Here is a 13,692-nt window from a genome sequence, read left to right as displayed (position 1 = left end):
GCAAAACTGCTAAGGGTATATATACTGCAATAAATTTCAGAGATGGAACTCCTATTAGGAAAATTCAGCTACAACAAGAGGCAGATGAGCCGAATTTATCCCAAGGGTACCCGGATGGATTCTTCTAACTACATGCCTCAGATGTTCTGGAATGTTGGCTGTCAAATGGTGGCATTAAACTTCCAGACAACTGGTAAGTGGTGCACCTCCTACATCCCCTTCCTGTTCATAGGCGATCAATAATTTTCTCTTTTAATTTCACCACTACCCATAAATTTCCCAGAGCTGCTTCACTACCCTGCTGTGTCTATTTCTTTCTTTGCCTTTTCTCTTTGCTTTTCTTCATTTGTGTTCCTTCATTTATGTTTATTGTTATTACTGGGTGTCGTCGTCCTCTATATTGGATATTTCCCCATATCACCCAAAAATGCAAGGGGTCAACATCAAAGCTTGCGGCATTTAATTAGAGATCTTTCCAATGCAAAGTCTCCACATGTGCTGAAGACAGATGTTTTCAAAAGAAAGGGCAGTTTGGCACACCTGATTTTTGCCATCCCCTCCAACCTGCTGAAGCCCTGCTTCCTTCCCAAAACGCTGCTCCTGAGAGTTAGGAGACCCTCTGGAACAGAATGGGATGGGGCTGCAGTATTGGGGGGAAAGGCTGGTAAAAATTAGGTGCCCCCCAATGTGCTCATGGAAGGGCCTTTTGCTAAATTAAACTTACCTTTGGATACAATCCAGATGTCCTTTCAAAGGAAGCAGGTGGGGTCAAAGGACTGCCTGTAACACAAATGAATCTGTTTCCTTTTGCCTCTAGGGCCAGTCCAGAGCCATCTGATAGAATATGGCGACCCAGAAATGAAGTTTCAACAGGCATTTTTTATATTCAGGAAGCAGGCAGGGAGGGACATTGGAAAACAGTGGCTATATCAATACTTCCTGATGGAAAGGCAGAAAGGCATGACTTCAGGGTGAGCACCTTAAAGGCAGGAAGCTAAATCAGCATACATAGAACAGTAAGTGGAGCTCATAATGTAATTCAGGCAGGAGGGCACTAACCTCTTTGGATATTGAATGGCCAGGTACAACTGAAGCAGAATTCACAGATTCTATTCAGATGTGGGGTTTGTTGTTGTTGTTGTAATGGGGGAAATGGAGTATATGTTGCGTATATTGACAGTACGAGTGCAGCACTTCATCTTGCCTACAGCAGTTACCATATGTTGCCGGTGCAGATGACATTACCAGATGCTTGTTGCAGTGCTAATATAGCAAGTCAGAGCACATAAGGGATGCCTGACCTGCAGTGGATGTGCAACATCTGTGACCTCCCTCATAGCTGCAGCCTTGCATAGTTTGATCTACTCTCATTTCACTGTGAGGAAGGGAAGGGGTTCAGTCTCCTTTGGAGCACAATGGCCAGTATGACTTCTGTTCCATCTCTTCAGTATGGTAATTTTCCTTTCTTCCTTACACTCATGCATAGAAGAGCAGAGTTGTGTGATGAGGAGAAGAGTGGGAGGAAAAGGAAAGGATAAAGTGAACAGATGGGAACTTGCGGGGAGGCAGTGTAATAAATTTGGGAGAAAGGGAGGCAGGATGAATCAAAAGTACACAAGAGAATGAAGGTGCCGATGGAATTGTAAGAGGAATGAGACAAGGAATGTAATGAGAAAGTGGACTGAGGTGTTCATTCATTTTAAAACTGGATATCCAATAGAAGATATTGGATACCCAATAGAAGTGGCAGGAAGATGCAGTTTCCTCATTATCTTCCATTCTTCCTTATTAGTTTGATTTATTGTCCTATGTATCTCAGTGCCTATGTGCAAACATCCACCAGCACTTTACTCATGAATGTTTTCCTACATCAGTATCATTTCCATTTAGGAGAAAGTTTTATATCATCACATGTGACAAGTACAGATGTTCTTCTTTCACCACATGTGTATGGTCAATTTGCAGCTTCCCAGCATGTGGAATGAAACAGACATGCAGCTTTCATACATGATGGTGCCTATATATATATTTTTCTACACATAGGTGACATCAGTGTTGGAACATAATTATTACATCTATACATCTCATGAAGTAGGATGCTGTGTGGAGTTAACTCTGCAATAAACCAATTAGAATGCCAGGGGGTTTACTCCTGAGTAGATGTGTGTAGGAGTGCACTCATATAAAGGTGCCAGAGCAGTTAAAAACAAATGGGCACTTTCAGAATCTGTGCTGGAACGTGGGTAAGCCAATAGGTACCAAGATGGCTTTAGGTAAAGCACACTGAGGACTTTGAAATGAATATGCTGCTGAAGCACAATTTCATCTGCTTTTCATTCATACTGTACATACATGCTAACAGACACTCCTACCTGTTTATTCCTGTTGGCCTGTTCCCTTAACAGATATTCCCATGCAGCAGAACCTGGCTCTCTTTGAATTCAATGGGCAGAGCGGCTATATTCTCAAGCATGACTTCATGCGTCGCCCAGATAAGCAATTTGACCCTTTCTCTGTGGATCGCATTGATGTGGTGGTGGCGAGCACACTCTCAATAACAGTAAGTAACAAGTGCTAGGTTGCTTCTGGATTTAGAGCCCTTTAAACAGGCATATAGTCCCGAGGCCCCGAGACATTTATCACCCAGCAAGGCTCTTCGTGGAAAAATGCACCTGCAGTAACCTGCAAAGTGGTATTTTGAAAAAGCCTAGTTTCCTTCAGTGTTTAAATGTAGTGAGTCAAATGAAAATGGAGAATGAGCAATAGAAAGATGACACAAGTAGCACTAAAGCAAGAAAATGCATCTGGAGGATTAAAGTAGAGAAGAACCACAAACTAAGGACTTTCCCCAATTGTGATTATTGTGTAATCATCCTGATTTGTTTTCACAAAGTTTGCATGGAGGTTATACAACATTGTACTGAGCAGTCGTTATCTCACATTTGGCAGCTTTTCAGTGTTTTCCCATCACTTTCCTTCCTGCAAAAAGTTCAAGGGGGGATTGTTGCACCAGAGTGGCAATTTCACTTTAATTGTGCAACATGAATTTTGCCAGTATGTAATTGAATTCCATCTGCAATATAGTGACAGCCTCTAATGATATAACGATGGATGATGTAAACTGGGTTTAAGTAAATGCTCCATCGATCTTGTTTCCATGTATTCGTAGATACTTTCTGGTCAGTTCCTCTCGGAACGTAGTGTGAGGTCATATGTAGAAGTGGAGTTATATGGACTGCCGGGTGATCCAAAACGCAGATACAGAACCAAGATGTCACCAAATGCCAACTCAATCAACCCTGTATGGAAAGAGGATGCTTTTGTCTTTGAAAAGGTAACAGTGCCTCATGCAACAGGTGTCTCTTCTAAGAACAAGCTTCTTAGACAGTTCTAGACTTCCATGGACTGAGGTCAACTTTCAAACTACAGTGTAAATAGTGTGTGTGTGTGGGGGGGGATTTGAGTGATCTAGGAGCCACTTGCTTATATTTTACATTTTCTTTGACAACCTTCAAGCACAGCGTTTTTTACATTACTGATTTCCTTCTTCCTAGCAACCTTGTGAGGCAAATAATTGACATTTCCATCTCACAGATGGAGAACTGAAGCTGAGAGACTGAGGCTTATCCAAAAATTACCCACTGAGCTCTTGTCTGAACAAGCTTTTTAAAATTAAAATATTCCAGATCCAAGTCCACTGTTCTTATTTTATGAACCCACAAAATATTTTGTTCTGTGGAACTTGCAAATCAAATGGACTATGGAAATATACACTTGCTTTGTTGAACTAGAAGGCATCTTAATTTTATTTCCCCCTCATACATAAATTTGACAGCGTTAATTATTTGTATGTTTTAGTTCACCCGGTCCTCTTGTATTCCTGTAATAGTAAGGACATTTCTAGTTCTTAGTTGTTTATCTCAGAGAAAGTTCCTTTCTCTATATATAAAAAAACCCTTTTATACAAATTCACCTGAACCTCCCATAATAGAAGAAGTCCCCTCCTGCTTATTCTCATCAAAATAATTCTTAAGAGCTGTCTCAATTCATTCTCTAATGTCCTGATTAGCAAACAAAGCTGGTTTAAGAGACCAGGAATGACTCATTTTTAACCATGAGCACAATGTAAAAGAAGTTGAGCCAGATGTGTGATCTGTAATTTTTATAGAGCCAATATTTGTGGATGTTACCATAGTGAGTAGTGAGCTGGAAGCTGTAACAAAATTGATTCAGGTATTTGTTTTAAATTGGTATGAAATGAAAAGCTCATGTCTGTCAAGTCAAATTCACTCTGTGTATCTCGCAGTCCCCACCTCTCAAGGAGGTGCAATAGTTTTAAGTTCCCTGCGATCACTGGGGAAGAGATGCTGCCTGACATGTACATTTTGTAGTGAGATTCCCTAATGTTTCAGTTTAGATCACCTCCTAAGATAACATCTTCCTGTGCAAAGGAGTGAAGTTTTTATAGTGAATGGTGAGGAAATTTAGTTGTCTGTTGTTCAGGACATAAACTTAGCCCATTGTGAGCTGTTTATTTAGGGTTATCACGTTTAAATCAGCCATACTCCTGTTTCAACATTATGAACCGTATCTCATACAGTCCTTCCTTCTTTCCCAAAACACACATTCCTTATCACACACACTAACTCTGGTTATGATGGGGGGCGGGCGGAATTGTGTGCTAAAAAAACCAAAACAAAATAGGGAACACTAAGCTGTTTTGTATGCTCTGGAATTTACTTGGAATCAATTAGGTTGATACAATGCTACATACAAATCAGTGTTGTGCAACTGCACAAGCACTATGTTTTCTCAGCCAGCTATAATCTACAGGACACTAGTGGAGAAAACATATGGCCTGTTATTATAGGGAACAGAGAGCTAGCAAAAACAAATGAACTGGAAGTATAAAAGAAAAATTGCCCTCAAACTGAGTGAGCCAGAAGTCCAATACTTGGACAATCCAGGAATTCATGATTCTTGAGAACTCCATTTTCTAAAATATTTTAAGTCAATTGAAGATAAGCATCATTTGATTCTTTCTTGACAGATTTTGATGCCAGAGCTAGCTTCTCTCAGAATTGTGGTTTGGGAGGAAGGAGGAAAGTTCATAGGGCAACGTGTCATTCCCATCACTGCTGTGCGTTCAGGTGAGAATGGACTATTTTTGAGATTTCTGAAAATGGACTTACTTTCTTCACTAGATCATTTGGTTGACTAGTAATTTATCTGCATGAATCCATATGCCCTTCATGTGTTATAGGATATATGTAGAAACTGCTAGTGGCAGTGACCTTTATATTTGTTTCATATCTGTGTGTGTGTGTGTGTACTCTCTGTTGGTATTAAACTTGATGCTTATTAATTTTACCAAATGCCCTCTACTTCTTCCCTTTCTATATAACTCAATCATAGCTGCATCCTCTGTTAACTGAAAAATCTAGCAATTTAGTCTATTTGCATATAAAAGCTGCTTGGTCATTTTGCCTGTGCTTTTCTAGAGTCCTTTCACTAACTTCTACCCTATCATTTCCAGAGCCATAAATATTCATAGTGATGATGTGTCATGATTTGTATAAGGAAATTATTGTTTTCCTCACCAGACTGAGACGTTGCCACAATTAATTGAAATGCATGGAGCTTCCACAACTATAGCTCAGTTGGTAGAGCATGAGACTCTTAATATCAGGGTCATGGGTTTGAGCCCCATGCTGGGCAAAAGATTCCTGCATTGCAGGAGATTGAACCAGATGATCCTTGTGGTTGCTTCCAACTCTACAATTCTATTATCTGTGATTCATAACTCCTGGCCATTTCAATAGGACTTATACAGGAGAACTTCCTGGGGGCCTATGCTCCATGAGTCAGCTCCCATGCCCACTATCCTTACTGGCAGGGCCGGCCCATCCATGAGATAAGGTGAGGCAACCACCTCAGGCAGCAGGATCCAGAGGGGCAGAAGAGCCAGACTCCAAGGAAGGCACTGTGGCAGCAATGGTTGCAGTGTGCAGCTTGTAGGTTGGATCCGTCATCTCCTCAGTGCCTACCCCCCACCATGCCACCTCCACAGCAGCCTCTTGGCAAATTGGAGATGCTACTGGTCTCCCCACACACTTAGTTCCTGATGTAGATCACTCTTGCCCCTTGTTCCTGATGTGGATCTTCACTCACCCCACCGGGGGGTGGGGGCACCATTTTGTGGTTCACCTCAGGTGCCAAAATGCCTTGGGCCAGCCCTGCTTACTGTTTCCTGCTTGGCAGGGGGTTGGACTCGATGGCCCTTGTGGTCTCTTCCAACTCTATGATTCTATCATTCTATAATTCTACTGGTATGCAGAACCTGCCATTGCAGGTGACTTGCTGCACCTTGCATCATCTGAAGCTGATTTCTGATCGCCTCCAGCATTTTCCAAAACAGTCCCTCAGTAGCATTCTGTTTGCCACCTGTTTCTATTGGGATATGTGCTTTCTGTTTTAGGCTATCACCATGTTTGCCTTCGTAGTGAGAGCAACATGCCACTTACAATGCCTTCTCTCTTTGTGTATGTGGAGATGAAAGACTATGTTCCGGATTCGTGGGCAGGTACCGTATTCCAAAAACCTGAAAGAGGGATGTAGTTACCTTTTGTTTAGTGGCAAATTCATAATATCTACCCCAGAGCAGTTTACAGTGAAAAGAAAAACTACAATGATAAAATGTACAATGGCTTAGTTTAAATCGATATAAAATAGCAAATGACGTATTAATTGAAACAGCAGAATGAAACCTGCAGATATTAGCAGAGTTTAAATTGCATCACCCTTATAATATTAAAAATGTGCATCATTCAAATGCCTGAAGAAATAACAATGTCTTCCTATGACATTTCACCGAAAAGATAATCCAGCAGGTACCTGGGAAGGAGTTCCATATTGGGGGTGCCACAGATCTGCCTTCTTGATCTGCGAAGGCGGTGACACTCTGGGAGGGGGCTCAGTAAAAGTTCTTAATATTTGGGCAGGTTAATATGGAAGGTGATCCTTACAGTATCTGGATTCTGTGCCATGAAGAATTTCAAAGGTTAAACCACCACCATGAAGAAAAACAAGTTAGCAGTGTAGACCTTACTAGAAAATGGTCTGACTGGATCAACTGGATCACAACAAACCCTCCACTATTGGCCTGCTTTCACCAACCCATTACAAGTACCAGATCCAGAATGTGGCTTGCCAACTCTGTAGGCCCTTTGACAACTTGAGGCATGATGGTCAGGTGGTCATTATTTGTAATAGTTGTTTCTTAAGGGCTGGCTGAGGTATTCATAAATCCAGTGATTTTCATAAATTTCTGGGAGGGGTGAAGTGGAAATGTGTCCTGAAGTTTGGCTCATGTGGGTAGCCATCTCCTATCCATGAGGCATGTGTCCCAAGAACACCATTGCTTAAGGAGATACACCCCTTTTTTCAGGGTTTACACCAGCTTAAGTTCCACTGGGCTCAGCATAGCCAGCTGGGATGTAGGGGATGCTGAGATGAGGATGAGAGAGTTAAGCTGGTGTAGCCCAACTGTGCTGAAAACCCCTGGCTTATCCAGATATATGCTGAATCCTGGCAGAACTTGCAATAGGGTTGCTTCCTTAATGAACCTGTACTATTATGCATGAATCTGGAGAATTGAGAGACTCAAATCTCAGGATATATGATCTCTAACATATTCCTAGAAACATAGCAGTAAGGAATAAGTAGGAGAGGGATGATATGATATTGTTGAAAATCCTGGATTATATTCCTAGATCTCACCATGGCGCTCTCCAACCCAATAAAGTTTTTTAACGCACATGACAAAAAATCAGAGAAGAGCCAAGAGGATACTCCTGAGGTGAGTTCCACAAATACATTTATTTATTTACCTACTCAGAATAATTGCATTCCACTTTCACTTGTACGGTTCAAGGTGACTAACAGCAGAATTCATGCAATAGAAGCTGAAGTTACTGCAAATGGCGTGTATAAAAAATGCCTGAAATGGTAAGTAGAGAAGACATGGAGGTTCCATCTGGGTTTTATTTGCTTAGGGGAATCAAGAGCAGGAATGTGGGAGGGGAACCACTTCTTAAAAGGAGACTTTTTCGCCCTAGGAGGGGCCTACAGGCAGAAGCTGGCAGCAGAATTTGGATCCTGAATAAAGTTCAGTTCCCAAGAATAATCTTAAAATGATGGTCCAGAATTTTACCCATTTTGGGTATTGCAGAGTTGGCAATTAATTTTACAAGGGGGACACTAACTGAAAGGAATGAGTGAACACACTTGGACTTACATTTTTATTAGTTTCCTGCATGTGTACAATGACATCACAGCATCCTATACTGTGAATCTTTAAATGTGTGCATTTCCATATTAGAATATTTCCATATTAGAATATCCATTTTCCATAAAAGAAGAGGCAGCACCTAATGCTAGTTTTCTCTAAGGAGAAGCTAGCTACTGGCAATTTTAAAAAATGAACATTCATTCATTGGGATAGGAAAACCTACACCCACTAGATCTTTTTTAAAAATTCAAATAGGATGTATCTGGGCACTATTTTTCACATCAAAAGCAGTTGCTTCAAGCATTGCATACCACATTAATTGTATCTACAGGATTCTTTGAAAGAGTTAGAGATGGGAATGCATTCTTAGCATTGTGTTTGAAATTATTGATGCCACTGCAGGCAGTTAAGGTTTTAAATCAATGGATGGCTTTGACTGATTGACCAAGTTAATGGATTAAATACTGCAGTAACACACACTTCCATAGAAGGCTCCTGTGCCTGGCACATTAGTGCACTACTGTACTAGTAACCACAAGCATCACCTTTCCCTGCCACAAGCTGCAAGACAACTCCCTCCTCAATTCTAGTGTATTTATTGCTTGTTCCTGAATCTTCTGTTCTGCTTGCCCGTTCAGCCACATAGACACAAGCCAGTGTCTCCTCAGCTTCCAGCAGGGACAAAAGGGTGCCACCACCAACTAGATTAAAACCCAAAGTTCACAGTGATGCAAGTTTGCAAGAAGATTAAAGATGCACCTTATGGCTCTCTCTTATGTCTCCTATAGTTTCAGTGTGGCAAAATACACAATGCCATGAAGCAAAACTGAGGGCGAAGTGCCCAGTTGTTTCTAGTGATCCGTTTTGCTATAACTGATGCACAATTAATTTTTGTTTTAGGGGCCTGACTTGCAAAAAACTCTTTCATCTGTTCAACTCAATACCAACGGGATACATAATGCCACAGCGACCTTTAGTACTCCTCCTTCAAACGGGCCTGGAGGTAATGCAATGGATATGGTTGGGGCTGAGCACGGCAGCTTAAATATACGCTGTTCAGATTCTGAAAAGAAATGATATTGATCCAGGAGACAAGAAGCAGGGTTGACATTTCTCATTTCATTGGGACTCACTTAACATGCTGGTTGTGATCAATTTCAGTGGCTGTTATCTTTCACGAGACAGAATAAGCTCACTCATCCGTCGTGTGTTTTTGCCCCTCAGGAACCCTGAATGGAAAAGGAACCTCGACAGGAAAAGAAGAGACCACAAAAGAACCTACAAAAGAACCTACAGGTATTTCTAATCCTGTTCCTGTTGAATGGCAACATTCAAGTTCAAATTACTGTAATTTCTGTCCTGATTTTGCAGGGGCAGCCAATATGGCAACCTCCATTTGTTGTTGGACTCCAACTTCCATCAGCCCTAGCCAGCATTGCCGATAGCAAGGTATGATGGGAGTTGCAGTCCTGCAGCACCTAGAAGGCAGCATGTTGGCTAGCCTTGTGCTACTGTAACTGTACTGGAAGTGAACTCATTACATATTCTTTTTATATCCTGCACAGAATTGATAGCAGCTTCTGGACATAGCCACAGAATCCTGCAAAGCACATCCCAACAGCATATTTTCATTTTCTGGGATTACCTGGACCTTAAAAATATGGTGTTGGAATGATTTAACTGACACACTTTAACAATCCAGCCAGTTTTCTTCACAGGAATCATGTAATCTTATACAGTTTTTTTTAATGAAAATAATAAAACTGCAGGTTTATTGTTGCAGAAAAGTAGTTAGTGCTACAGATTCATACTTTATTATTTCATAAAATGTATACACCGCTTAATTGTAAAATACCTCAAAGTGGTTTACAAAAATAAAACAATGGAATTGTCCATCACTTTTTTATCTGCATATTTTTAAGGGGTGGAAAAACACACATGCACATTTTAAGTAGTTAGATGTGTGCTGGAGGGCCTCTAAAATATAAGAATAAGCAGAAGGTTTTCTAAGGCTAAGCAGAAGGTTCATAAAATTATGGAACAATGCTTCAAAGGTAGGTGGTGACTTTGTTATGGCTAGCCACTTTTTAAAAAGGTGTGGCTAAATGAGTGCTCCTGCACTGAAGACAAAAAATAGGAGAGCTTACAGTGTCCATAAGATTCTACAGCAATATTTACACTTTCCAAAAAATAAATAAATTGAACTTCACACAGAGACACACATTTTAAAAGTTCAAAAAATGTTGTGGGTTGCAATCTATGCAAGAGAGGGGAAACATTAACCCTCTACTGTGCATTGCATATCTGGAGGGTCCTGTGTCTTAGGAATGGCTTTCCAGAGGGCATGGCAGACACAGTGAAAAGGGGGCCAGGTAAGCCCTGTACATGCATAAGATAATGTGGACTCCAGTGTCACAAACAATACCCAACAAGGGCCTCTGACATTTGCAGAGTTGCATCTGCGCAGAACTCTTTCGTAGAGGCAAGTGTTATGTTTTCCCAGGGATAAAATATTGTGGTTTGGGTGCTGAGATGCTGTGATATAGGTATGTGCAATCATAGGATCACCTTGAGAGGAGATGGAGGCGTGCCCAACCAGTAGATTGCAATCTACTGGTAGATCCCTAGCTGATCCTGGTAGTGTGGGACCCTTATCAATCGTGAGATTAAATAAAAGCTTACTGAAAGTTAAGAAATAAAAGCTGAAGAACTCTGGGATCAACAACTCTGGGCAATCCACCCACCCCACGCATGCTCCTCCTCCCTCCAATGACAATGGGTAGATCACTGCCAGTTTTTTTATAATGGGAGTAGATTGTAGTCTCTTCGGAGTTGGATGTGCCTGGAGTATAGCAAAGAAAGGTCCTTCAAGTGGATGGTGAAAATAAGTGGCAGTTTAGCATCTCGTTTAAGCAGATGCATCTCTTTTTCATGCTATGTTTCAGAGCTGCAAACGGCGAGCTTTGAGGAGCTGCAGCAGATGAAGAATTTTGGGAAACTGTTGAAGAAGCAAGAGAAAGACCTGAAGGAGGTGGAACGGAAGACAGTGAAGCGCAAGGAAGAGCTGTTGCAGAAATATGCCATCCTTTTCATGGAGCTGGGCATGCAAGCTGGCAAAAAGAAAATGCCATGCCCACCTAAAGCCCAGAAAAAGAAAAGGTAGAAATTGGATCATGAGCAGAAAAGGCTGTGGGATCCTTATTGGCCATCAGAAGACTTGCTGTTAACTGTAACTTTATTTAATACATTTCTTTCATAATGTATGTATCATGGCATAAAAGGAATTTGTTCGACTACTGAGACATTATAGGACTTTAGGCTTTTCCACAGTGGCGTAGCGTGGGGGGGTGCAGGGGGGGCTGGCCGCACCGGGCGCAACATCTGGGGGTTAGTGTTAGGGGGCGCAAATCCACGGGTTAGGGGGCGCAAATTACTTGCCTTGCCCCGGGTGCTGACAACCCACGCTACACCACTGCTTTTCCAGAGGAGAGAGATTTAGGTATGTGCATTAGAGAGAGAGATTTAGGTGTGTGTTACTGATTTGTGTGTTGATACTGTGTTAATCTCAGTGCTAGAAAAGAGTGTGAGGAGAAGCCCCTGGCAGGTAGCAGGAACAGTGTACTACTATTCTCAGTGGTATAGATACCTGCCACACAAAGACACAACGAAACAGAAGGGGAATGCCACAATGACAAGGAAGGAAGCAAAGGTGCAATCCAAAGCACTGAAGGAAATCCAATCACAGATGTGTCACATGTAATTATTTAATCACAAAGCTCAGAGATCCCAAAGTATTTTAAGGAAATGCCTCTTCACAAAGGGAAACAAAATAAAAGGGCATTTCTTACACAACAGCTGCAATAAACAGCTGTTACATAAACAGAGAATTACAATACCACAGTTTTGCTATGTAGCCACTTTCTAAATATGACAGCTGCAGGGTATAAAGGAAGCAAAATCAAGGATTAATGATGGCTCCACCGTTCACCTTCCTGCTTAAAGAGCAAGTTATTTATATTATTTATTTATAGGATTTATATACTGCCTTTTTGTGAAGGCACCTGTTATTTCAGCACCCATGGCAGTTTACAGTTCTGCTACTGTCCCACCCACTCACCGTCACACAGAGAAGCATAGAATATTCCTGCACTGCAGGGGGTTGGATTAGAAGATCCTCAGGGACCATTCCAACTCTACAATCCTATAATTATAGATTTCTATAATCAGTTCTACAATTCCATAATCACTGCAGAGTTGGAAGTGGCCACAAGGATAATCTAGTCCACGCATAGACAAACTCTGGCCCTCCAGATGTTTGGGACTACAATTCCCATCATCCCTAGCTAGCAGGACCGGTGGTCAGGGATGATGGGAATTATAGTCCCAAACATCTGGAGGGCCAGAGTTTGCCTATGCCTGATATAGTCTAATCCCCTGCGATGCAGGAATCTTTTACCCCATTGTGTGGGCTCAAACCCATGATCCTGAGATTAAGAGTCTCATGCTCATAAAAATAAAACACAAACAATTCCCTCTCCCAGCCTTTCATCTTCCTTTTCATGGGGCAGGTGATGTTCATTGGTCCTGAAAGGGGACAGTCTGACTGGCAAAGGCCTAGTGGTTTCCCTGCCTGCCTCTCTTCTTTCTCACATGGCAGAATAAGGCCCATAATCTACAGCTGTTATAGAACATACTGGCAATATGATGCCATGCAGAGATCTCATGAAAAATGGCTCCTTGGTGGTACAGCAGTGAATTGGTCACAATATTAGCCACATTGTGAGAATTGTTCCTCTTCTTCTGAAGTTGCAGGAAGTGGACTGTGGATGACAGCAGCTCAGGAAGGAACGCCGGTGAGATGGCAGAGAGTCCTCCTGACAACAGAGTCTTGGAGCTGAAGGAGAAGCTGGAGAAAGAGCTAATGCAGCTAGGAGAAGAGCAGTATGATGCAATTCGGAAGAAGAAAGAGCTCCACGCCACAGAGGTACAGATAGAAAGTTTATTGCCCTTTCCTTACTTAACATTTGGCTTGCAGTACAGTGGTACCTCGGGTTACAGACACTTCAGGTTACAGACTCCGCTTGTAGCCTTATGAGGCTTTGCCCTCGGGTGGGAAAAATATTGCGCCTGGGAAAGGGAAGTGGGAGTCAACAGACACTCAAGGAATAGTTTCGGAGAAAAGGCTTTTATTTCTACCATCCATGAACTGGTGGAAGGAGCAAGTGTGATAGTCCACAAAAGCATGCACGAGTTCACAATCATGTGCACAAGCATATATACCCATACCAGATCCCTCCTCCTTCCAGAGTCCTGCCCCATGAGTTCCTCTGAGCATGAACAGAAAGCTCCTGTCTTGGGACTATTCCCAGGAAAGGGGTTTCAGAGTGTTCAGATATGTTTCA

The 13,692-nt window shown here is 41.9% G+C and overlaps 1 protein-coding gene across 3 annotated transcripts in view; it reads left to right on the top strand.

The window, feature by feature from the left end:
- PLCB2 (phospholipase C beta 2) overlaps positions 1 to 13,692 on the top strand; it is a 55,088-nt gene that overhangs the window by 34,906 nt on the left and 6,490 nt on the right. For all 3 annotated transcript variants that reach the window (XM_081886487.1, XM_081886488.1, XM_081886489.1), the window contains 10 exons: positions 69 to 193; positions 2,406 to 2,560; positions 3,170 to 3,334; positions 5,051 to 5,150; positions 6,479 to 6,583; positions 7,773 to 7,858; positions 9,191 to 9,293; positions 9,515 to 9,586; positions 11,236 to 11,449; positions 13,097 to 13,274. In XM_081886487.1, coding sequence (XP_081742613.1) covers positions 69 to 193; positions 2,406 to 2,560; positions 3,170 to 3,334; positions 5,051 to 5,150; positions 6,479 to 6,583; positions 7,773 to 7,858; positions 9,191 to 9,293; positions 9,515 to 9,586; positions 11,236 to 11,449; positions 13,097 to 13,274 — 1,303 coding nt within the window. The remainder of the gene's footprint in view (positions 1 to 68; positions 194 to 2,405; positions 2,561 to 3,169; positions 3,335 to 5,050; positions 5,151 to 6,478; positions 6,584 to 7,772; positions 7,859 to 9,190; positions 9,294 to 9,514; positions 9,587 to 11,235; positions 11,450 to 13,096; positions 13,275 to 13,692) is intronic.

The sequence above is a fragment of the Podarcis melisellensis genome (assembly GCF_964234715.1).
Source record: "Podarcis melisellensis genome assembly, chromosome: 1".
NCBI lineage: Eukaryota > Metazoa > Chordata > Lepidosauria > Squamata > Lacertidae > Podarcis > Podarcis melisellensis.
The sequence above is the reverse complement of the archived record's forward strand: the minus strand, read 5'-3'. Positions and strand labels throughout refer to the sequence as shown.